Below are 19,797 nucleotides of genomic sequence, written 5' to 3'. Positions count from 1 at the left end.
CGATTGGGCAGTATCGTCCATTCTAACCAGCAGCTGCTCTCCAAGACCTTGGGTCTTTCTTGGTCCTGTTCTTTGAGAACTTTTTTAATGGGAAGATGTCAGGCTGCTTTTATACTGAGGATTTTCCACATTTCAGCCACCTGGCTTGTGTAGGGTTTTTCCTCCCTTTCCACATGATGTCACCTTCTGTGCCTGCTCAAAAGGCCCTGCTTTATTGTGAACTGGTAAAAAAAAAACCCTCTGATGTTTTTACAGCAGCCTGCATGTCCTTTTCTTATTGTCTGAAAAGGAAGGTGTGCCTTATGCTTGAATTAAAGCAAATGCCTTCTTTGTTCATTTTGTTCATCTGCATTTTGTCTGTGAACTGCCCCAGAGTTACTGGTACCAATAAGACCTAAAAAAAAATGTTTTAGGTCAGAACTGCATTGTAGTGTGTACTTCCAACTTCACTGCTTCCCATTTGGGGGCTTCTGTTCCTGAAGTGAAAAGAGCCCAGTCCCAAGTGCCTAGCTGATCAGTCTCCTCCTCGTTTTGGGTTTCATTTCAACATCAAAAAGCCCCCCCACACACACACACACACATACACACAAATACACACCAGCTGCTGTATATCATTTCAAATTATGATTTCTTCCTTCATTTACTGATGACATTTTTCTACCCAAAAATGCCATGGAAGTTTGGGAAACAGCTCCAGATTGGTGACTCTGGCCAGAAGACTGGCTGCTAGAAGAGGAAGAAGGAATCAATCCTTCCTCTCCCGTACAAAAGTTCAGGGAATGGAAGAGGTTGGTCCTGTGACAAAACAGCGGAAAGTATTATGGCCAGCAGTGTGGGGATTCTGGCAGGCAAAAGATGAGAAGACAGTGGAATAATGCTGCTTTACCTAGCACTGTACATGCACCTCAAAATGTAAAAGGATGTGTAGAAGACAGTGATCACATGACAGCACAGCAAAAGGTGGCTTCAGTGGTTGAGAGAAATACTCTCCCCTTCCAATGTCAACAAACAGGGTAACAATGCTGCTGTCTGTCCTTTTACAACAACAAGTAGTGTCTGACAGCAAACAGCCTCTTGCTGTTAATTGTTTTGTTCCCTGAGAAACATGACATCATTTGTGAGTCAAAGCATCATTCTAATGAGCCTGAATAAATGTGGTGCTCGGTCAGGCCAAGGAGGTATGAGCATCTCTCTTCTGCTACCCAAACCACATACATGGCTGCCCTTCTACTGCTGTAAATATGGTAAGGGGAGATCTTTCGTTTTATACCTGGGCATACAGGAATGTTTGCTGTAGAAAAGCCATTTCAACACCCTATTTCCTGTTGCTGACTTGTCTCATGTAAGTACCAGTTGGTGCCAAGGGCCAAATTAACCATGTCTACTGCAGCAAAGTGGAATCCATATGCCCACCTCTATGTGTCTGCCTCTCTGTTTTGTCTCCTTCAAAAGCAGATGCATTCCCTAGTTTACATGTAAATGATCATGGCATGAAACAGGTGGATTCTTCCCCCTGCCCCCCTCCCCTGCCGTCTAGACTGCGCACTTTCTCTTATCTGTACATACAAAGACCAATGAGTACAGAAAACACTGTACTAGATGGTATATTTGTAGAATTTGCTATAAAAGAAAACAAACTGCCGTGGTAAATGCTATGATAGGATGGAGGATATGTTCTCTGTCTTTACCTAGCAAACCAATCTGAAGAGCCACCAAAGTGTGTTTATTTATAACAAGATACAGCTGTGATTTTTCAGTATAAAAGCAGATCTAAACAACAAACTAAATGGTCTAAAACAAAACTCTAATGGACCACTATGACCTCTTATGAAGAAGAAGCTAAAAACAGCAGCTATCATAGACATAAAACAGCCCAAAATAAATATTGTACAGGAGTAAAAGCTGGAAAGTAGCAATTATGAATAATTTAAGTAGACAGGCAATAAGATTAAGTTGGTACTAAAATATTCATCAGCAAGGTAAGGTAGAGAAACATGAAAAGCTTTCTGAAACAAAAAAAAAATCTGTCATGAGGCTGGCAGTATGATGGCCTGACACTACAGTTGTCAACTGTGGGTTGGGAAATTCCTGGATATTTTTTGTTTGTGTGTAGGGATAGAGTGTAGAGAAGATGGAAGAGGGACTTTGGTGTAGTATAATACCATAGAGGTAACACTACAAAGCAGTCATTTCCTCCAAGGAAACTGATATTGGTTGTCATCCTGGGAGATCTCTAGGTCCCACATGGAAGGTAGTAACCCTACCTGACAAACTTCCTTGACTTGGACCCACAGAGGTGGGGCAACAGCAGAAAAGGCCCTGCCCCTCATCTCCACTTAACTGGAGAAGACACTTGAATCTACCCTCAGAGCCTCAGCAAACTATATATGCCATCCTCCATGTGGGACTTGAGAATGTCCTGGAATCTCAGCTTATCCCTAGACTACAGAAACCGGTTCCCTTGGAGAAAAGGAATACTTTGGAGGAACTCTATAGCTTTTTACCTCATTGAACTCTATAGCTTTTTACCTCATTGAGGTCCCTGCCCTCCCTTGGCTCCATCCATTAATCTCCAAGAGTTTCCCAACCTGGATCTGACAACACTACTACCCACCACCAAAGGGAAAACCTGGCAATCCTACAGTAGGCCCATATGGGTGGAGGCACTCTTGATGCTCATTCGAACCCAGCATTCTGAATTAAACCCAGAAAGAAATAGGCAAGAATTCTTCTGGAATGACCACAACTGAAAAACCAGTCAAAACTGGTTCAATTAGACACCTAGGCGTTGTTGCTACCACCATCACCTGCTTGCTTCTCAAGATAGACAGCTGGATTCAGAAGTAATCAGACTGGTTCCTTCATGGGGATTTTCACAGAAATGTCTCACATGTTTTTTCAATAACATGGAGCATTGCACTCCCAAAGGCCAAGGAATGTGTACCATTAGCTTCCCAGCAGCACCTTCTAGAATCCGCCATCCCAGAAAGTTGACTACAAAACACTGCCTGCAGTCCCATCTTTGCCAGACAGGACAGTCCACAAGGATACCCTATAATAGTTGGGGGGGGGGGGGGCACATCCAGGAGAACTAATTGACTTTCTCCCTTTGTCAGCTGGGCAACCAATTTATTTTAAACATTGCTACCATGCTTACAATAATACTAAGTGGGTTACAACAGTAAGAAAAAATACGATATAAATAATCCAAACTGCAAAACAACACAATGTGTCTTGGGCTGTTCCTGGATTAATCAACTGCCTCATTTAAAGCCACAGGTCAAGAGCAGTTTTATGTTTTCTAACCACGTTAGAAGTCAGAATGAGCAGGCTCAAATAATTAGTTCCACCCCAGAACTGCTGTTACACGTACATGAACAAGAATGGGCCTAGAGTTTGCATGTTGCTTTTGCTTGTGCATTTTTTTTACCACCCACACCCACAGATCTAGGCCCAGGACTCTTCTGCAGTGAGAGCTTTTCCAGCAGAACTGGCAAGCCAAGCTGTGGCAGTTCATTGGGTTTTCTCTCTGAGTCACACATATGGCTTCTGTCAGCTACATAGTTTATTTTGCTTTCCTCTGAGGTAATAGGTACCACAGAGTTCCAAGAGAAAGCAACACCTGTGGAATAAAAGTAGCAATTAAAGTATTTTGGTTGTGTAAATGCTTCCTGTGAGCCTTGAGGGATGTGACATGTCTCTGGATCATTGAGCAGCCCTTCTTGAAGAGGGTCTGCTGACATTTTACAGAGCTAATTTCAACAGCCATAGTTGTTTTTTTCAGGCTGAGCAATCATACAAAATTAGGAACTGCTAAGCTCAGAGGCAGGGTACCTTGTACTGAATCCTCCATAGCAGAAGAATATCTAACCCCCTCTTGTACATTGTAGTAATCATTTCCCTCAAATGATGGGAACTGATACTCCACTGTAGAAATGGATGTTTAACTGTTAATCAGCCTTTTAATGGCTGTTCAGAAGATTGACTGGCTGAATTCCACGGCAACTGGTTTTTTGCGCATGCACATTCTCACCTGGCCATATTGAGTTCCACCATCCCTGATCCTTGCTGCATAACTATTCCACTCAGCAGCCAATTGTTTAAATAGTCAATTAAATAGCCTCAAATCATATAAATCAGTCAGAAATTAACGTTGTGTCTTAATAAAATCCTACCACTTGGCATTTGTCTCAATAGTCCGTCATGATACAAATGGCTAATGATTGGTTTGAATCAACAACATCTGTTTGGCAAACATTCCTGGCTATTTGGCATGAACCAAATAGGTTGGGCAATTGATGCACCTCTGGTCAATATCTTCAGGCACAGTAAGTTTGACTGTCAAACATTTTTGTGGCAATAATTTCAGGACCCCTATTAAATAAGTGATCTTTAAAAAGTAACCTTCCCTGAATCACTGAGAAAGTACTGGGCTGATCAGAATTTGAACTCAGCTCTATCATTTTCCAAGCTGAAAATCATCTAATGAAATTGATTCTAAGATACTACCCATAATGTGTACATACAGAACTGTAATGAAGATGACTACAATAGCATATGCAAAACAGTTTGAACTCTCTACCATGATGTATAAATGTTAAGACTGATATGCTGTTGGCCAGTGAAGAAGCTGCTTGGAGTCTGAGGAGTCCACCTGTCCTAGAGGAGGTTACACTTCCTAAAGGAGCAGGTTTGTAGCATGGGGATGCTGCTGGATCCTGGCCTACAGTTGGAGGTTCAAGTCTCTTTATATGACCTGTAGACCCACAGCCTTCTTTCATTAGATCTCTCTTAACGCTGTTGAGAGGGAAGCAGCGGTGGGATTCAGCAGGTTCGCACCACTTCGGCAGAACTGTTCGTTAAAATAGTGCTTGTAAACAACCAGTTGTTAAATTATTTGAATCCCATCACTAGAGTGAGTACGCTTTCCCATTATCAGGCTTTGGCCCAGAAACTTAGATAATCTCAGCGTGGTCTTCAAGTCCACACTTTTCATGACTTTCCTTCAGGCTTCAGTACTTGCCATCTCATGGTAACTAATGCACACATAGATTGGGATGAGAGGCAATGACCTGGCACTAGCAGCTCAAATACATTTTATGTTTAGCGAATAGCTAATTTCCACATTAACTTTTCATGTGTTCGTTCGTTTTAATGTGGTGAACAGTCCTGCTCTTCAAAAACGGCTCAGGTTCCTAGATAACACTGGATACCATCCCAAGCAGTATGTGGAAGTACTACAATCAGTCCTGCTGTTCAATGTGACATCACCAGACTTTTGCCCCATTAGTCTTTGGGTCTGGCAAGGGGGATCTGGTGACTTTAGGAGTGGGTGTCATGTGCTTTCTTTTGAAGGCTCTTCATCGTTGGAAACATTTCATTAACTGGACAAACGGAAAGATCTGGAGGAAAACTGTTTCTTACATGTAATAAGTGACAGTGAAAATTGGAAGAGTCAAATGTAGGCAAATGCTCGTGGAAAAAGCTCTGCCCCCAAGGGTGGGTTGGGAGGCAAAAACCCCAGCAGAGAGGGCAAGGAAGAAATAGCAAGGAACTTTCTTTTGGCAGCCTTATGTTGGCAATGCAGCAGTGCACTAGTACAACAGAAAGGGAATTGCTGTTCAGGGGAGGAGCTGGAGCTCAGTGGTAGAGCATCTTCTTGCATGCAAAAGATCCCAGGTTTGATTCCCAGCATTTCCAGTGGAAACAGCTAAAGTCTATGTCCTTGATAGACAACTGATGAGGCGTTCTGTATGAGGCAGCTCTGTGTGTTTGCCCCAAGCTCCATGCAGCTTGGGCTTTAAAGAGTCAGCATGTGGGAAACAACCAGATTGGGAAGAGAGCTCCATTTGAGGATTCCCTGTCATGGACCTTGGCCTCATATGAAAAACTTGTTTGACAACATTGGCCGCTTTAATGGAAGATACTTATAATGATCACAGGTATACTGCACAGACAATCAAACACAGACAAAATATTATGCCCAGGCTTCATACAATGCCAACAGTGAAAAATTTAACACAGTATCTTGGAACAGAGTAAAAAATCAGCCAGAATATCTAGGATAATAATATACTCCACAATTATGCAATGAATCCAACTATGAGGATGAGCTTGCCACTGTTGCCTGCTTTGTGGTAAAATTATTCCTCTTCCTCAGCAATAGTCTCTAATCTTGCCTGTATATTCTGAAGTCACTGTCATAAGATGTGCTATATATTGTGATGAACTCATAGATGTGACAATTTTCATTAGGCTAAGACAGATCATGCCAGATATTATCTTAGATATTCTGGCTGGTTTTTTTACTCTGTTCCAAGATTTTTGTACTTATTGTATTAAATTTTTCACTTTGGGCATTGTATGTAGCCTGGATACAGTATTTTGTCTAACTTTAATGGAAGACCAGCAATGATATCATCTGCTGATGGGGGTTTGCACATGAACAAGATCTGCACCACTATAAGCATAGCTAATGCCTAATGAAGCTGTCTTGGGAGGTCTAGTGAAAGGTGGAACATAAATGTCTTAATAGATAAATAATGCTTCCAAATTACAGCATAGGAGATCCAGTCACACCATTTAAATGTCTTAGTTCATATCCAGAAATTTGAATGTGTGAGTCTTGAGTCCCATTAAAGACAGTCATCATAATTCAGTGAAAAATAAATGAAGTGGTACTTCTGAACAATTGACATGCACAGCTCACAGCTGATTAAATTTCTACAAGCAATTTCATTAAACTGTACCATACCTCCACCATGTTGCTTTGATAACATGTTCCTGCATTGCAGGGGTGGTGGTGGACTTGATGGCCCTTGTGGTCTTTTCTATGATTCTATGTTATGCATCGTTTATTGGGGTGACCAGTGGGGTATCTGTGAGCCACCCTGTAGCTATGGACATGTTTAAATTCCATCTAGTCCAGATTTCCATTCCCTTCCCAACTCAAGTCAGTCAAATACCTCTCAAAGCTCATAAGCAGGGCTCATACCCCGCTTTTTGTCCACTGTAACTGTAATTATATATTGTAAAAGAGAGATATTGCCTCTGTACAAGGATGGCCAAATTAATTCTTATGACTGATGACCATTACTAGAAAGCTGCTACTATACCAGTGTTTAAACTGGATATGCGTCTTGTAAGGCAACATGCTCACAGCTTGGGTCATTGGTGGTGGAACCTTTATACTATGGATCATGTGATTCTCCTCAGAAATATACACATGAAGAATGGGTGTGTGTGAATCCTCTTGAACTTGTACCTGTGCCTTATTGACTGGGGTAGTTATGTTACACCAGGGATTCCTCATGCTCAAAAAGTGAACTCTCCACTTACCACCAAAAGAGAGATCCTATACCAGCTCCCTGATTTGTAGAAAGAGCCCCTTATGATAACGGGGTTTTACTATAAGCCAAAGACTATAATACATTGCTGAGAAATAGCCGGCACACATTTTGCTGCGTTAATTCATGCAAATGTATTCTCATTTGTAATTGCCAACTTCCAGCTTTGAAGCTCAGCAAGCGATTCGGTATCATTGACTAGAAATGTTTGGATTGAAACTGGCCCGTCTCCTTTAAATTGGCCAGGTGGAAAGACTGCATTTAGCATCGCAGGCCTTGGTGAGCTGACAGGGAGCTGCCTTAGCTCTGCATACACTGCAAGAGAGAGAAAAAAGACCTCTGCATCTTGCATCTTTTTCTCTCCCAAGGTAATGCTTGCTCCATCTGAACAGGCCAGCCTTTTCCCCAGTACAGAAGAATCCTTGCAGGGCCCCCTGCCGGGCTCGATTGCAGAGTGACCCAGGGTCATCTGGTGTGCATCATGACAGGAGTGTCTTAGGACCCAGTAGAATTTTCTCCGTGAATGACAGACAATGCTTTAAAAGGCCGGGTAGAGACCAGATGTGACAGCCTGTGCCATCCACAGTGAAGAAACCAGCCCACAATTGCTGCAGCAGCAGCCTCCATTCCAGGTGTGGAGAATCTAACAGTACCATCAGGACAGGCAATGCCTTCCCTGGGATTTTATGCATCTCAGCATCCTCTCAATTTTGAATGAGCTTCAGGATGCGATGGCTGCCTAGGCTCTCTTCTCTGTACAGCAGGAAAAGGACTTTGATTCCACAAACAAAGCAGGTCATTGTAAATAGGACAATAGTCTCTGCTATTTCTGGAGCTGGTACAAAAGCAAGAGGGTATCACTGGCTTGCTCTCCAGGGGAAAAAGAGGCACATCGAAGCATGGAGCACTGCTAAGGCTATCTTGGTTAGCATGAAGGGGCAAATCTGCCCATGCAGGGAAGTTATGACGAACTTGCTGACCAGAAGGAGAAAACAGTTGGGGCAGCAGCTGTCGGCCACGGAAGAACCCCCTGGTGCTCTTGAGTTGGGTGAGTGACTCATTTGCGGGTGTTTCAGGGGAGGGTTGCTGATATGAACGGGATGGTGTTGCAGGTCAAAGGAAGAGTAGCACAGCCTCTTTCTGTTGAATGGACCCAAATTGTTCACGCAAAGTCATGTCCTTCTTGTTTCAGTTCTTGGACATATCAGGGTGTGGCATTCCAGAAAGGGCAGGAAATGAGAAATGTAACTCTTGTTTAAAAGGCACCAGTGCACCTTTGGTTGAAATGCTGGGCTGAGATTTGGTTGCCTCGTTCAGGAAGAGACAGCTTACACTAAACTGAATGCCAAGAAGGGAGTGAACTCTGTGATGGAGAATTTGACTCATGAAGGCAAACTGAGGAGGACAGGCTGGGACTGTTCAGCTTGGTTAAAAAAAAGAGTTTGCATTCTAAAAACACAGTAATTTCAATTAGCTGAAAATTATGAAGCTTTAATTTAGCTTAACCTGAACCTTTCTGTCAAGTAAAAGGACACAATGAAGAATGAAGAATAGCACTTGGGGGCCAATCATCTCTTTTAGATGAAGGTCTGTCTGACCAGGAGACTACGGTCATGGTTGCTGCTGGCCACTGTAAACACCTCCCAGGGCAGCTGTTTTGTTTTAGACAGTTTTAGACTCTGGACAGGACTGTAGCAAACAATGTTGGAAAAGGCTGTTTCGGGGGCAGCCAACACCTGACTTGTCTGCCAAAACAGGGACGTGACAAACTATTTTGCTAAACTGTCAGAACAATTTCTCTCACCAGGCCACCAAGATGAGCCTCAAGGCCATGGGGGCATTGCCAAGGCCAAGGGCATGGGAGAAGAAGATGGCAGACAAGGCTCATGTCCCATGCTTGTGTAGCCACCAGTAGGGTCTGTGGTGAGCCTCTAAGGCATTGGCAGTACTATTAGTCCCAAGTATGTCTGGTCAATTATAACCCTCTTTTCTTCCCCCAACATGTACAAGCAGATTCAGATGTTCTTTTAACATTTGGACCTTCCTCTGGGCGGTATGTTTTAATGCTCAGCTTCGGAGCTTCCTAAAAGTATCAAGCCGGATATTGTGGGGAGCGGAATGATGGATTAGGCAGGCTTTGGTTGGATTCAGCAAAGTTCTTCTGATATAAAAGGTGATACTGGCACAAAATTATTTACTAGAAATAGGCTATGAAAAGTGCTAGAAGTTGCAAAATTTTGCAAACACCCGCCTTGAACAGCTGCAAGAAGAAAAGAGCCTTACTGATTTCAAGATTACACACTCACATACCCCCCCCCCCCACACACACACACATGTATGAAAGCAGTTTTATTATTAGTTGGCTTACTTCAAGTTTGCTGGAGTTATGTTTTTCCTGCTTCCTCAATACTCCTTACATTCTCTCCGTTGAGTAGTTCTGCTTTCTTTGTCCCAAAATGATTTGGAGAGTTATTTTACTTTAGCTGGTTATGTGAGTTTGCTTGCCCCATTTTCTTACCTTATAACCACCAGTCGGGAGAAAGCTTAAAAGATGTCTGAATTTAAATTCACATTGGTCCACCAAGGCTGCAGTTCACCAAAGCTTCGTGAATATTAGAGAGAACTGTATACACAACCATGGTAGTTTCTATTACATCTGCTTATATTATTGAAGAGACCTTTAAGGAGAGGACTTGATGCCAGATCCACCTCTGCTGGTGTTCCACAAAGGGCGGGAGAGGAAGGCCTGGTAGGGAAAAGGCTCAATGCAAACTAGTTGCCTGCCACATGCTGTAGGAGATGGCCTAGTTGTGAGGTCACGGAAGAGGTGAGTTAGCAGGAGGCCGGCAGCAGCGGGTGGGTGAGCAGCACTGGCAAGCAGTGAGCAAGTGAACGGCAGCAGTAGGTGGCCAAATGTGCCTTCCATGTGACCCAGGTGAGTGGTGCCTGGGTCACGAGCCCCTTCATACCCCCCCCCTCCAGGTATGCCACCGATGTCAACAAAAGCTCTTGTTCTTCACTATTTCATTCTGTTATTTGTTGGAGGACTCGTACCAGGTAATGTGGTTCCAAGGCCTCCTTTGTATGCATAGTCAGCAACACAGGAGACACTTTAAAGTGTGGCAATCCCATGCTGCATGTGAGCATGTGTAAGCAATGGAACCTTGTGAGTAACTCCAGCTGCATGAGTTGTTCCATATGACTCCTTTATAGAAGCAGAGGGAAGGGAAATGTGCTTGGCCCAGTTATTCTCTCTCTTTACCTTAACTACTTCACAAGAGGGGGGGGGGTTTGATACAGTGGGAGGTATTTTGTTAACTGAGTTCAGCTCTTTGGATAAAGGGTGGAATATAACTGTGATGGAAGGACAATTGGATCAAGAGTATGGACAAGGACTTAGGTATGCTTTTGAGAGGCCTAGAAATAGATGTGGCGGAGAGAAAGAGGAATATATGGGGATGGTGGTCTGACAGAAGCACTTGAGCTATGGAAGTGTTGACATCGAAAAGATGCTCAATGTTATGTAAAAATGTTGATAAGCAATTCTCTTCTGAACTGTACCAAATTTCCCCATATAGCAAAGTACTAAACTTTTTTGTATAGCAAGGTAAGCCCCAAGTGTTACAAGGATCTGCATTAAGGAAAAATCCAGTTCTAAAATAACAAAGATGATCTCAGGCCAGTTCCTCCACAGATTTTACCATTCTCCCTTTATTCTGTGCCTGGCATTGGCTGGTGTTGTGGTGACATGGGATCAGTGGAGGTCACACACTGGGAGCTAGGCACAAGGAAGAAAGCTTTCCAAAACTGTTTCTTCTTCTCCAGACAACCCTACAGTTTATCCTGCCTTCCCAAGTGGTTGGGAGCCTTTGGATTTAGAGATGCCAATTTCTATGTATAGTAACATAGAAATTCCTGATCCTGTAATACATTTCAAATACATGGGTAAACAGCTACTGTTCTACAGATGCACAAGAAAAAGAATTATCTTTCATTTTTACATCAGAACCCTTGGAAGACCTCAAGTATGAAATGGGCCCTTTGAAACATACCACTACCTGTGACTGTGGCCCTTTCTCCACTTACCCTTTCCCGAGGGTTGCTGCATGCAATCTCCAGCACGCGGCATCCCTGGTGCACGCCCAGGCGTCCCCACGACCCCGCGCTCTGCACGGGGTCATCAAAAGGCACCCTTTGAAAGAGCGCCAGGAATGCCTCGCGCTGAGGGGCGCGACAGCAGCAGCGTCAGGGCAGCTGCGCTGTCGCCGCCCCTCTCAGTGGGGAGTGCCGAGGGACCCCACGCTACTCTCCTTGAGTAGCGCGGGGCTTAAGGTAAGTGGGGAAAGGGCCTGTGACCATCAAAGCATTATGTTTTAAAGCAAGAGTGGTTAACCTTGGTCCTTCCACTTCCATCTGCCTTCTGCAGTTCTGCCCCATCATAATGCTGCCCCTCTTCCTCATTTCCCTTTCCCTTTGAGCCCAAGTCCCATGTCCATGGAGTATCAACCAGGGATTGGGAATAACTTTCTAAGGGGCAGGTGCTCATTCTAGGGGGATTCCCAGGGAAGATGCAGAACTGTATAGTGGGCCTAGCTATTAAAGTACAAGCAGAGGCTGCTGGACTGTTTTGTTGCTGGGGTGCAGTTCCTATATAATCCAGAGTCCTTTGCAACAACTGTGGGGTTGCCCAGGCAACTCAATCTAAGGAGGAATCTATTGCTGTTACTAGGGAAGGGAGGAGGACAATGACAGGCAGTGTCCCCCTGCTTTTAATAAGAATTATCCTGTAGATCAGACCATCCACCATTTCATGCCTCTTCTGCACAGCAGAAAGTGTTTTTTCCTGTGAACCTGTGTTTAAAAGGGAAGCATGCTGATGATTTTAGATGGGGAAAGAGAACATGCGTATAACTGTAGGTAAGCAAGCATGCTTCCATGCATGTCTAAAAACCTGTGCGTTGACTATTAGACAGTAGTGGAGCACATGCTTTGCACATAGAGGGCACCAGGTTCAGGCTCTCCCAGTTGCCTCCAGTTAGTGTTGCAAAAGACCTCTTGAGTGCTGCTCAGTAAAATATGCTAGGTAGATGGTCTGACGGTGGTTTGGATGCTGTACAGAATTTCTGTGGTGGTGATTTTAACCACTGCTTTCCACAGGCTATTGCTGCAAAGTCCTCAATCTTCCAGGAACAGCATTTCAGGAGGCTTGAAAGCTGCTGCAAGAGGAGGAATCGGCAAAACTCATTTCCCTCGCTTTTTGCCCATTGCAGTCTATCCAGGATCTGAGCCACTCTAAAGGAGAATTTCTTTATCTATTTCTATCTGGCCTTTCTTCCATCATGAGACTTCAAGGCAGCACACCCTACTTCTCAGGTAATGTGCCTTCCAGGCACTGATTGGATGCAGCTCTCCTTTAGCTTCAGCAAGGAGGCTGAATCATGCTCCCTCCAATCCTGCTGTATCTACGTCCAGATACTTGTACCTGTCTGTATATTTTGGTGCAATCCCCTATTAATATTAAGTTGGCAAAATGTTCATCATGCCATAATCAATGAATCTGAAGCATACATTAGAAACGTGCTTTCAGACTGCAGCTAATCAAAAACAAACTGACCATGACCTTGTTCATTAATTTCAGAAGGATAACTAATCTGAATAACACTTCTGTACTGACTAGCCTAGATCTGGCTGTTTCCTGGCAGCGCTGTTGCCCTCAAGCATTCTGTTTCTGCTTCCCTAAACCTTAATCTAACATCCTCCCAAGGAGTACAGGGATAGACTTAGCAGATGTGCCCCTGACAGACACACTGACCAAGCAGACACCCAGCTCATCTTCATATAATACAGCATCATTTGTTCCTGACTGAAGTTTCCATGCACAGCACTTCCCCCAATCACACTGTTGGCTCGCTAGCGTATCCTGTAAAAGCTGGGGAACGCTGCTTGGCCAGGGCATTCCAGAAGTTGGGTGTTAGTCAGAGGATAGCAACAAATCTTTTCCTTGCACTTCCTTGGGGTTGGGCTGGAGTGCGACATAGGATTCTACATCCTTCCCCAATACCCTCCCCCAAGCCTGTCACCCTCAGACAACAGCAAAGACCTTACTCACATAGTCTGCAAGGCAATAATAGCTGCCTTACTGCTTGGGATGGGGAGCTGGTCCTTTTGTATGCTGTTCTTGTCCATTTCAAATTGATTGGCTACCAACTTTGCTTTGCAGAGCAAAGGCTTTTTTTTTTTACCATCAAGTCATAGGTGACACCTGGTGGACTAAGGCAAAAGACTTCAGATGTGGTTTGCCATTGCCTGCCTCAACATTGTGACCCTGGTGTTCCTTGGTGGTTTCCCATCCAAATACTGACCAAGGGCAACTGTGCTGAGCTTCTGAGATCTGACAAGATTGGGCTAGCCTGGGCTATCCATGTAAGGGTAGAAACTAACATTTCCCCTTATAGTGCGGAAAGGAAGGCACAGACAACATAGACAACAAGGGGAAATGGATCAGATTTATCTGAGTGAGATGATCTCACAGCTTGTCCACTCATTTCTGTGCAAAGTAGAGGAGTCAACATTAGAAAGGTACAGTTTTGGAGTATTTCAACTCAATTTGTTGGGAAACAAAAAACCAAGAAAGTTTCATATGAGAATATGCTTCAAGCAAATGGAAACTGAGCTTTATTCAAATACTGTTAACCATTCTGGAAATAATACTAAAGTATCCAAGCAACATCTGTAATGAACTCAATGAGCCGCTGCCACCCCCCAAATTCGGTGCATGTCCCTAGAATTCAGCCTGGGGAAGTAAAATCTGTAGTGACCAATGAGGAAGTCATTTTCCTTACCGGATGTTACTGTGCAGAATGAATAGAACCCCTTCTGCTCCCAGGATACTGGACCCCGAGAAGGTCCCTCTCTTCTCTTGGAGGACAAGGTCAGTCCAGGGTGATTCACTTAGTATCTCCTGGATTAATTTCTGCTATTGCATAAGCAGTGATTTCATAATGCAGGCCTGTTAGGTTTCATTTTCTTTCTTCTGCACTTAAAGGGGCTGGCCCAGCAACTGTGAAAATCAATGACAAATCTCTCCTTCCCATCACAGAGTAAGAGGCTTAAGGTGGGATCAAAATGTGGAAGGAGCAGCTATCTTTCATTGCCTTTAGTAAGGGTTAACCACAGACTTCTGTGCTTTATGTTTGCACATTTTCCAAGTTGTTTGGCTTATCTTGCCGCCTTTCAATGATGTCGGGTGAACTGTGGTTCCAAATTCCGCCCAATTTGACAAGTCTGCTTCTTCCACAAATGCCAGGGTTGATGATTACTGGATCCCCCATGCAACCACCCAAAGAGGACCGGAAAACTGGTTCTTTCTTTGACTCAGCTGTCAAAAAGTTAATGCAGATTAGTAACCTCAAAAGGGAACTTGAGACAAGCTGAAAAGCTTTACCTCAAAAATTAATGGAACTTATATCTACAAAGAGTAGTGATAGCTACTGTGGAGAACAATCATGGGGAGTTTGGGAACTCAAAGGTTTTGTTCAAGGGACTGTATTGCCTAGGGGAAGTAGAATGTCAGTATTTGTGTTGTATGTACTGATACAGATATGCTTAATCTAATGCCTTTAATACCTGCATTTTGCGCCCAGCAGTCTGATGTTTGTGCCTGTCTTGTCTGAGCTCCTGACAGGGCTGACAACAGAGCAAAGTCCACTTTCCGCATCATCCCTGGTGTTCTCGATGTGGAAGGTTTGCCACGCATACCACACTGTGCCCTACCATTTTGAGGTCTTCTACCCTACAGATTTAATTTAGTGCTAACGGGCCAAACAAGGACATTGGGAGTTTCCCATACACATTAATACCCCTTATGTAATGATGCTGTGCTTTTCAATTTGGTCATTTAACAGACAAAGGTAGAACGCAAAGGTTGAATGGCAAGCCTGTCTTCAAGATAAAATCTTTCTCATGATTCTTGAGCATGTGTTAGCTGTCCTCTGAAACCAAAGAATAACATCCATCACATTCTGGCCATTTATTTGCTTTAAAACTGGGCTTTTGCAGTCATAAGTTAGTATAGTGCTTATGACTGGGGAGACCTGGGTTTACATCCCCACTGATCTCCAGGCCTGTTGGAAAAACTTGCGTCTGAATATGTACCAATGGGCTACATGTACGTTTCCACAACAGGGCAAGGATCAGATCCCCTGGACCATTTCAGGTCGGGAAAATGGTGTGGAGGGAAATTGTAAGCCCTTTTCATTGTTTGTGAAAGTCCCAGCCCAAACAAACTCCCATACACCAGATAATTTAAATTTCATTTGGGAACTCACAGAACACACCTGCCTGACAGGATCCAGGATAGATTTAGAGACATACCCAGAAGAACTGTATTGTGTATTTAGCATCCGATCTACCATGAAAGTTACTGTGTGATCTTTAGCTAGCAGTCTCTTTCAGTGTAACCTACCTCATAGACTTGTTTTGAGGATGGAATGGGGGAGGGGAGGATGCCACTATTTAGAAAGCTATGCAATGTGCGCTTTCAAAAATAAAACTTACTTCTGTATGAAAATAGCCCAAAATTCAGTGCCAAGGAAAACTGGATTTTGCAACATTGATTTGTCAGGTTGAAATGTTTCCCAACACAACCTATGTATTCCCAGTGACCATTTCCAGATTTCTGTTAACTTTGAATCACATGCATTGTGGGCACCTTGTCTGTTTGCTCCTAGCACATTCTATCCATGCATTTCTTACTTTCTAAGTTTTACTGATGTTTTTCCCCTCTGCAGGGAGAAAGAATGACCAAAGAAGATGGTGGCTGTGACAAATAGTATAAGTATCCACTGGCAGTTCACACTGCCAAGAAGGCACTGATTGCTTTGAAGTAGACCTCAGGGACAATGCTCAACAGAACTCAGATTAATTCTAGCCAGGGACATGATATATTCTTTTCAATGGAGGTGTCCCAGTTCCAGGAGGCCATTGGCATTTTCTTCATGGTCATGCTAAGTGTCATTGCTTTGGTTGCCAACACAGCCGTCATGGTTGTCATCCTCAAGACACCTTTGCTGAGGAAGTTCATCTTTGTCTGCCATCTCTGCCTAGTTGATCTGTTGTCAGCCATTTTTGTCATGCCACTGGGGATCATCTCCAGCTCCACCTGCTTCAACAGAGTGTTGTATAGCATTGCCGAGTGCCAAACATTAATCTTCCTGAATGTCTGTTTCATCAGTGCCTCCATCCTCACTATCTCCGTCATCAGTGTAGAGAGGTATTACTACATTGTTCATCCCATGCGGTATGAAGTCAAGATGACGACTGGACTGGGACTCACGGTTGTGGCATTCATTTGGATCAAGTCTATCTTGGTTGCTGCTTTGGCACTGGTGGGCTGGCCTCAAGACAATGGTGCCAGCAGTGCCAGCAAATGTACTGTCTATTGGAGCCCAGGAATCCACAAGAAGATATTTGTGATAATCTTCAGCACTCTGTGCTTCATACTGCCCACCTTAATCCTCTTCACAGTCTATGGCAGCATCTACAAAGTTGCCCGGATTGCTTCCTTGCAGAATGTTCCTGCCCCATCCTGGACTGCCACACCCAGACAAAGATCAGCCTCCATTCACAGCCAAGTCACTATCATCACAACCAGAAATGTGCCTCCCAGGCTGTCACCTGAACGTTTATTTGGGGGGAATAAAGCTGCCCTCACACTGGTCTTGATTGTAGGACAGTTCCTTTGTTGCTGGCTGCCATTCTTCTCCTTCCACCTACATTGTTCCATCAACTCTCCTTCTGTGAACCCTGGCTATGGTGAGATTATTGTGAACTGGCTTGCCTTTTCTTCTTTTGCTATCAACCCTTTTTTCTATGGGCTACTGAACCGCCAGATCAGGGAAGAGTTAGCCAAACTAGGACGACATTGCCTCAGTAAGCCACTGAGTCAAGAGCTGTGTGTCTCCAGCCCAGAGGGATCCATCCATGAGAACTTTCTTCAATTCCTGCAGAGGACCAGTTGCACAGTGGAGACCCGTTCCAGTTTTATTAATTCCAGCCCCAGGAACACTTTGGACCACACTGCAATGGGTTTCAGAATTCCAGGCCAAATCCCAGAAGAAACCAACTGAGGGAAGAAAACATTCCACATCTTTTTAGAACAATCCACATCTTTTCCTACCTGGCTCTAAGTTATGAGGAAGGAGAAGATGTTCCATGCATTGAAAGAACTGTCCGCACCTCTTTCACTGGAGAAGTTGGTAGTTTCTTTTCATATGTGTACGGAAGTAAATGTAACAAAAATGCATTGTCCTTCTGTGATTAACTGATTGTCCATCTGCTGAGATCAAAGCTAGTTTTAGGCAGCCATAGCCAAACATCTGGAGCAGTGCTGTATACAGCAGCACTTTTAAAAAGATTTGCAGACTGTACTTTGGAAGAAAGAGGATTATGAATAAGGACCTTTCTAGACAACCCCCAGAGTGCTTGCTACTATAAACACTCCAGTACTGTTAGTCCCAAGCCAGCACCATGTGTGTTATGCCTTTTTCCACTGTGTAATAGAATAGCCAGGTTTCCCCCCTACATGTTTTTTTGGGAAAAAGATATACTCTAGTGCCAGAAAGGAATGCTCAAACTCTTGAAATGACTTAGCACTGTAAACCCATCAGAGCAGTACAGACAGGGGAATAGAGATTTGTGGCATTCATCCAGGTGCTTATGGTGAACATCTACAACCTCCACAATTAACTGCTAAGGTGTGATTGAAAGAAGAAATTGGATTTTCCCAACAAGTCAACACTGCTATTTGAGTGCAAGGAAAGTTTGATTCCTCCAGCAACTTAGGGGTGAGGTGAGGTAATGTTCTCTGAAGCTTGGATGTTACCTACATATGCCCCAGGCAAGAATAGTTTTGTCTGGAAGGAGCCTAGCTGGGTCTGTACTGCAGAAAGAGGGTTTTTTTCCCGAATTTAGCTGCAAGTGCTAAGTTGGGTTCCATACAGCACAAATATTCTTCATAATAATATGCTCTCATGGGCAAGATTCTGTTGTATGTCATTTGGAAGAAAGTTTCTTTAAGTAAAGGTTGCGTTTCTCTTCCTTTATGTTCAGCCAAATTTAATTACTTCCTAGTCTCAGGGCAAGAAAATGATGGGGTTTTTTAGCAGAAAAAAGGAGTGGCTTTTACTTTCTACAAATTGAAAAATAGTATTTAAGTCTCCCTTCTAAGATTTGACATTTACAACTGATTTATAACTGCGAAATATAAACATTCAGCTTATGAGAAAATCAGGAAGTAATGAATTAAGATGGAAGGAGAAGCTAGGGAAAAATTAAATGGACAATAGTCCTAAGAAAAGTCACTGATGCTTTTGCTGTTGACATAGGCATCATCTGTTTTCAAAGGTTTTCTTAACCATTACATAGTATGTATTTGGTTGAAATATTTATATCTCTTATCCTATTTAACCCAAGGCAGCTTACATACGTTATCATCAGGCCAAACAGCACAAGTTAGAAACATGATTCAAAAATATAATATAAAGCCCCAAGCCCTAGACACAGGAACAAACAATGCACTGATTGTCCACCAGAAAAAAAGTAGTTCATGCCTATGTGGGTGTTCTTTTGAAGGGTATGTCACCTATTTAAAAAGAACAATCTTGAGAACTTCAGAAAAGACTGTTTAAAAGGTAGCCATGTTGGTCTTCAGTACAAGAGCTAGATTAGAGTCCAATAGCACCTTAAGAGACCAACAAAGAAGGGAAGAGTTTCAATTTATACCCTACTTTTTGCTTCCATGAGTCTCAAAACGGTGTACAAACTCCTTCACTTCCTCTACCTACAACAGGCATCTTGTGAGGAAGCTGAAGCAGAGAGAGTTCTGAGAGAACTGAGGGAACTGCAACTAGCCCAAGGTCACCCAGCAGGCTTCATGTGTAGGACCAGGGCAACAAATCCAGTTCACTGATAAGAGTCGGCATATCATGTGGAATAGTGGGGAATCAAACCTGGTTCTCCAGATTAGAGTCCACTGCTCTTAACCATTGCACCATGCTGGCTCTCTTTGGGGGCATAACCTTTAAAGAGTCAAGCCTCCCTTCATCAGATTTGTTATAAGAGAGCATCGGAGATAGTTCCTTTTTAGAGTGCCTTTGGAAGTCCATTTCGCAATACAAAAATCATGATTGAAAAAGCACAAGATGCCGAGATATAGGGCATGCCACACAAGAAGAGCAGATTGACAGGAGACACTGCTGTGAGGAATGCATGAAGAAAGAGGTGGTCCTTTTTATGTGACAAAAATGTTTTTAAAATACAGAGAGTACTAGAATGTAACAGGTAGCCAATGACATTATCTGAACTAACTGTTAAAACTGAGCAAATAAAGTATGGTAACTACAGACTAATTGGCTGATAATAATATAGCATTTTTATATTATCAAGGGACATT

The 19,797-nt window shown here is 43.4% G+C and overlaps 1 protein-coding gene across 2 annotated transcripts; it reads left to right on the top strand.

Annotated features, from left to right (window-relative positions):
* The first annotated feature begins 7,576 nt into the window (after positions 1-7,576).
* Positions 7,577-19,747, top strand: GPR62 (G protein-coupled receptor 62). Of its 2 annotated transcripts, none has more exons than XM_048491767.1 (2): positions 7,577-8,394; positions 16,136-19,747. In XM_048491767.1, the coding sequence occupies exon 2, from the start codon at positions 16,247-16,249 to the stop codon at positions 17,471-17,473; it is 1,227 nt and encodes a 408-aa protein (XP_048347724.1). In that variant the 5' UTR covers positions 7,577-8,394; positions 16,136-16,246; the 3' UTR covers positions 17,474-19,747. The 2 variants fall into 2 exon arrangements, with proteins under 2 accessions (XP_048347724.1, XP_048347725.1); XM_048491768.1 differs by lacking the exon at positions 7,577-8,394 and adding an exon at positions 12,687-12,719.
* Positions 19,748-19,797: the final 50 nt, after the last annotated feature.

This window comes from Sphaerodactylus townsendi, linkage group LG03 (genome assembly GCF_021028975.2).
Source record: "Sphaerodactylus townsendi isolate TG3544 linkage group LG03, MPM_Stown_v2.3, whole genome shotgun sequence".
NCBI lineage: Eukaryota > Metazoa > Chordata > Lepidosauria > Squamata > Sphaerodactylidae > Sphaerodactylus > Sphaerodactylus townsendi.
This window is presented reverse-complemented; position numbering and strand designations above follow the sequence as displayed.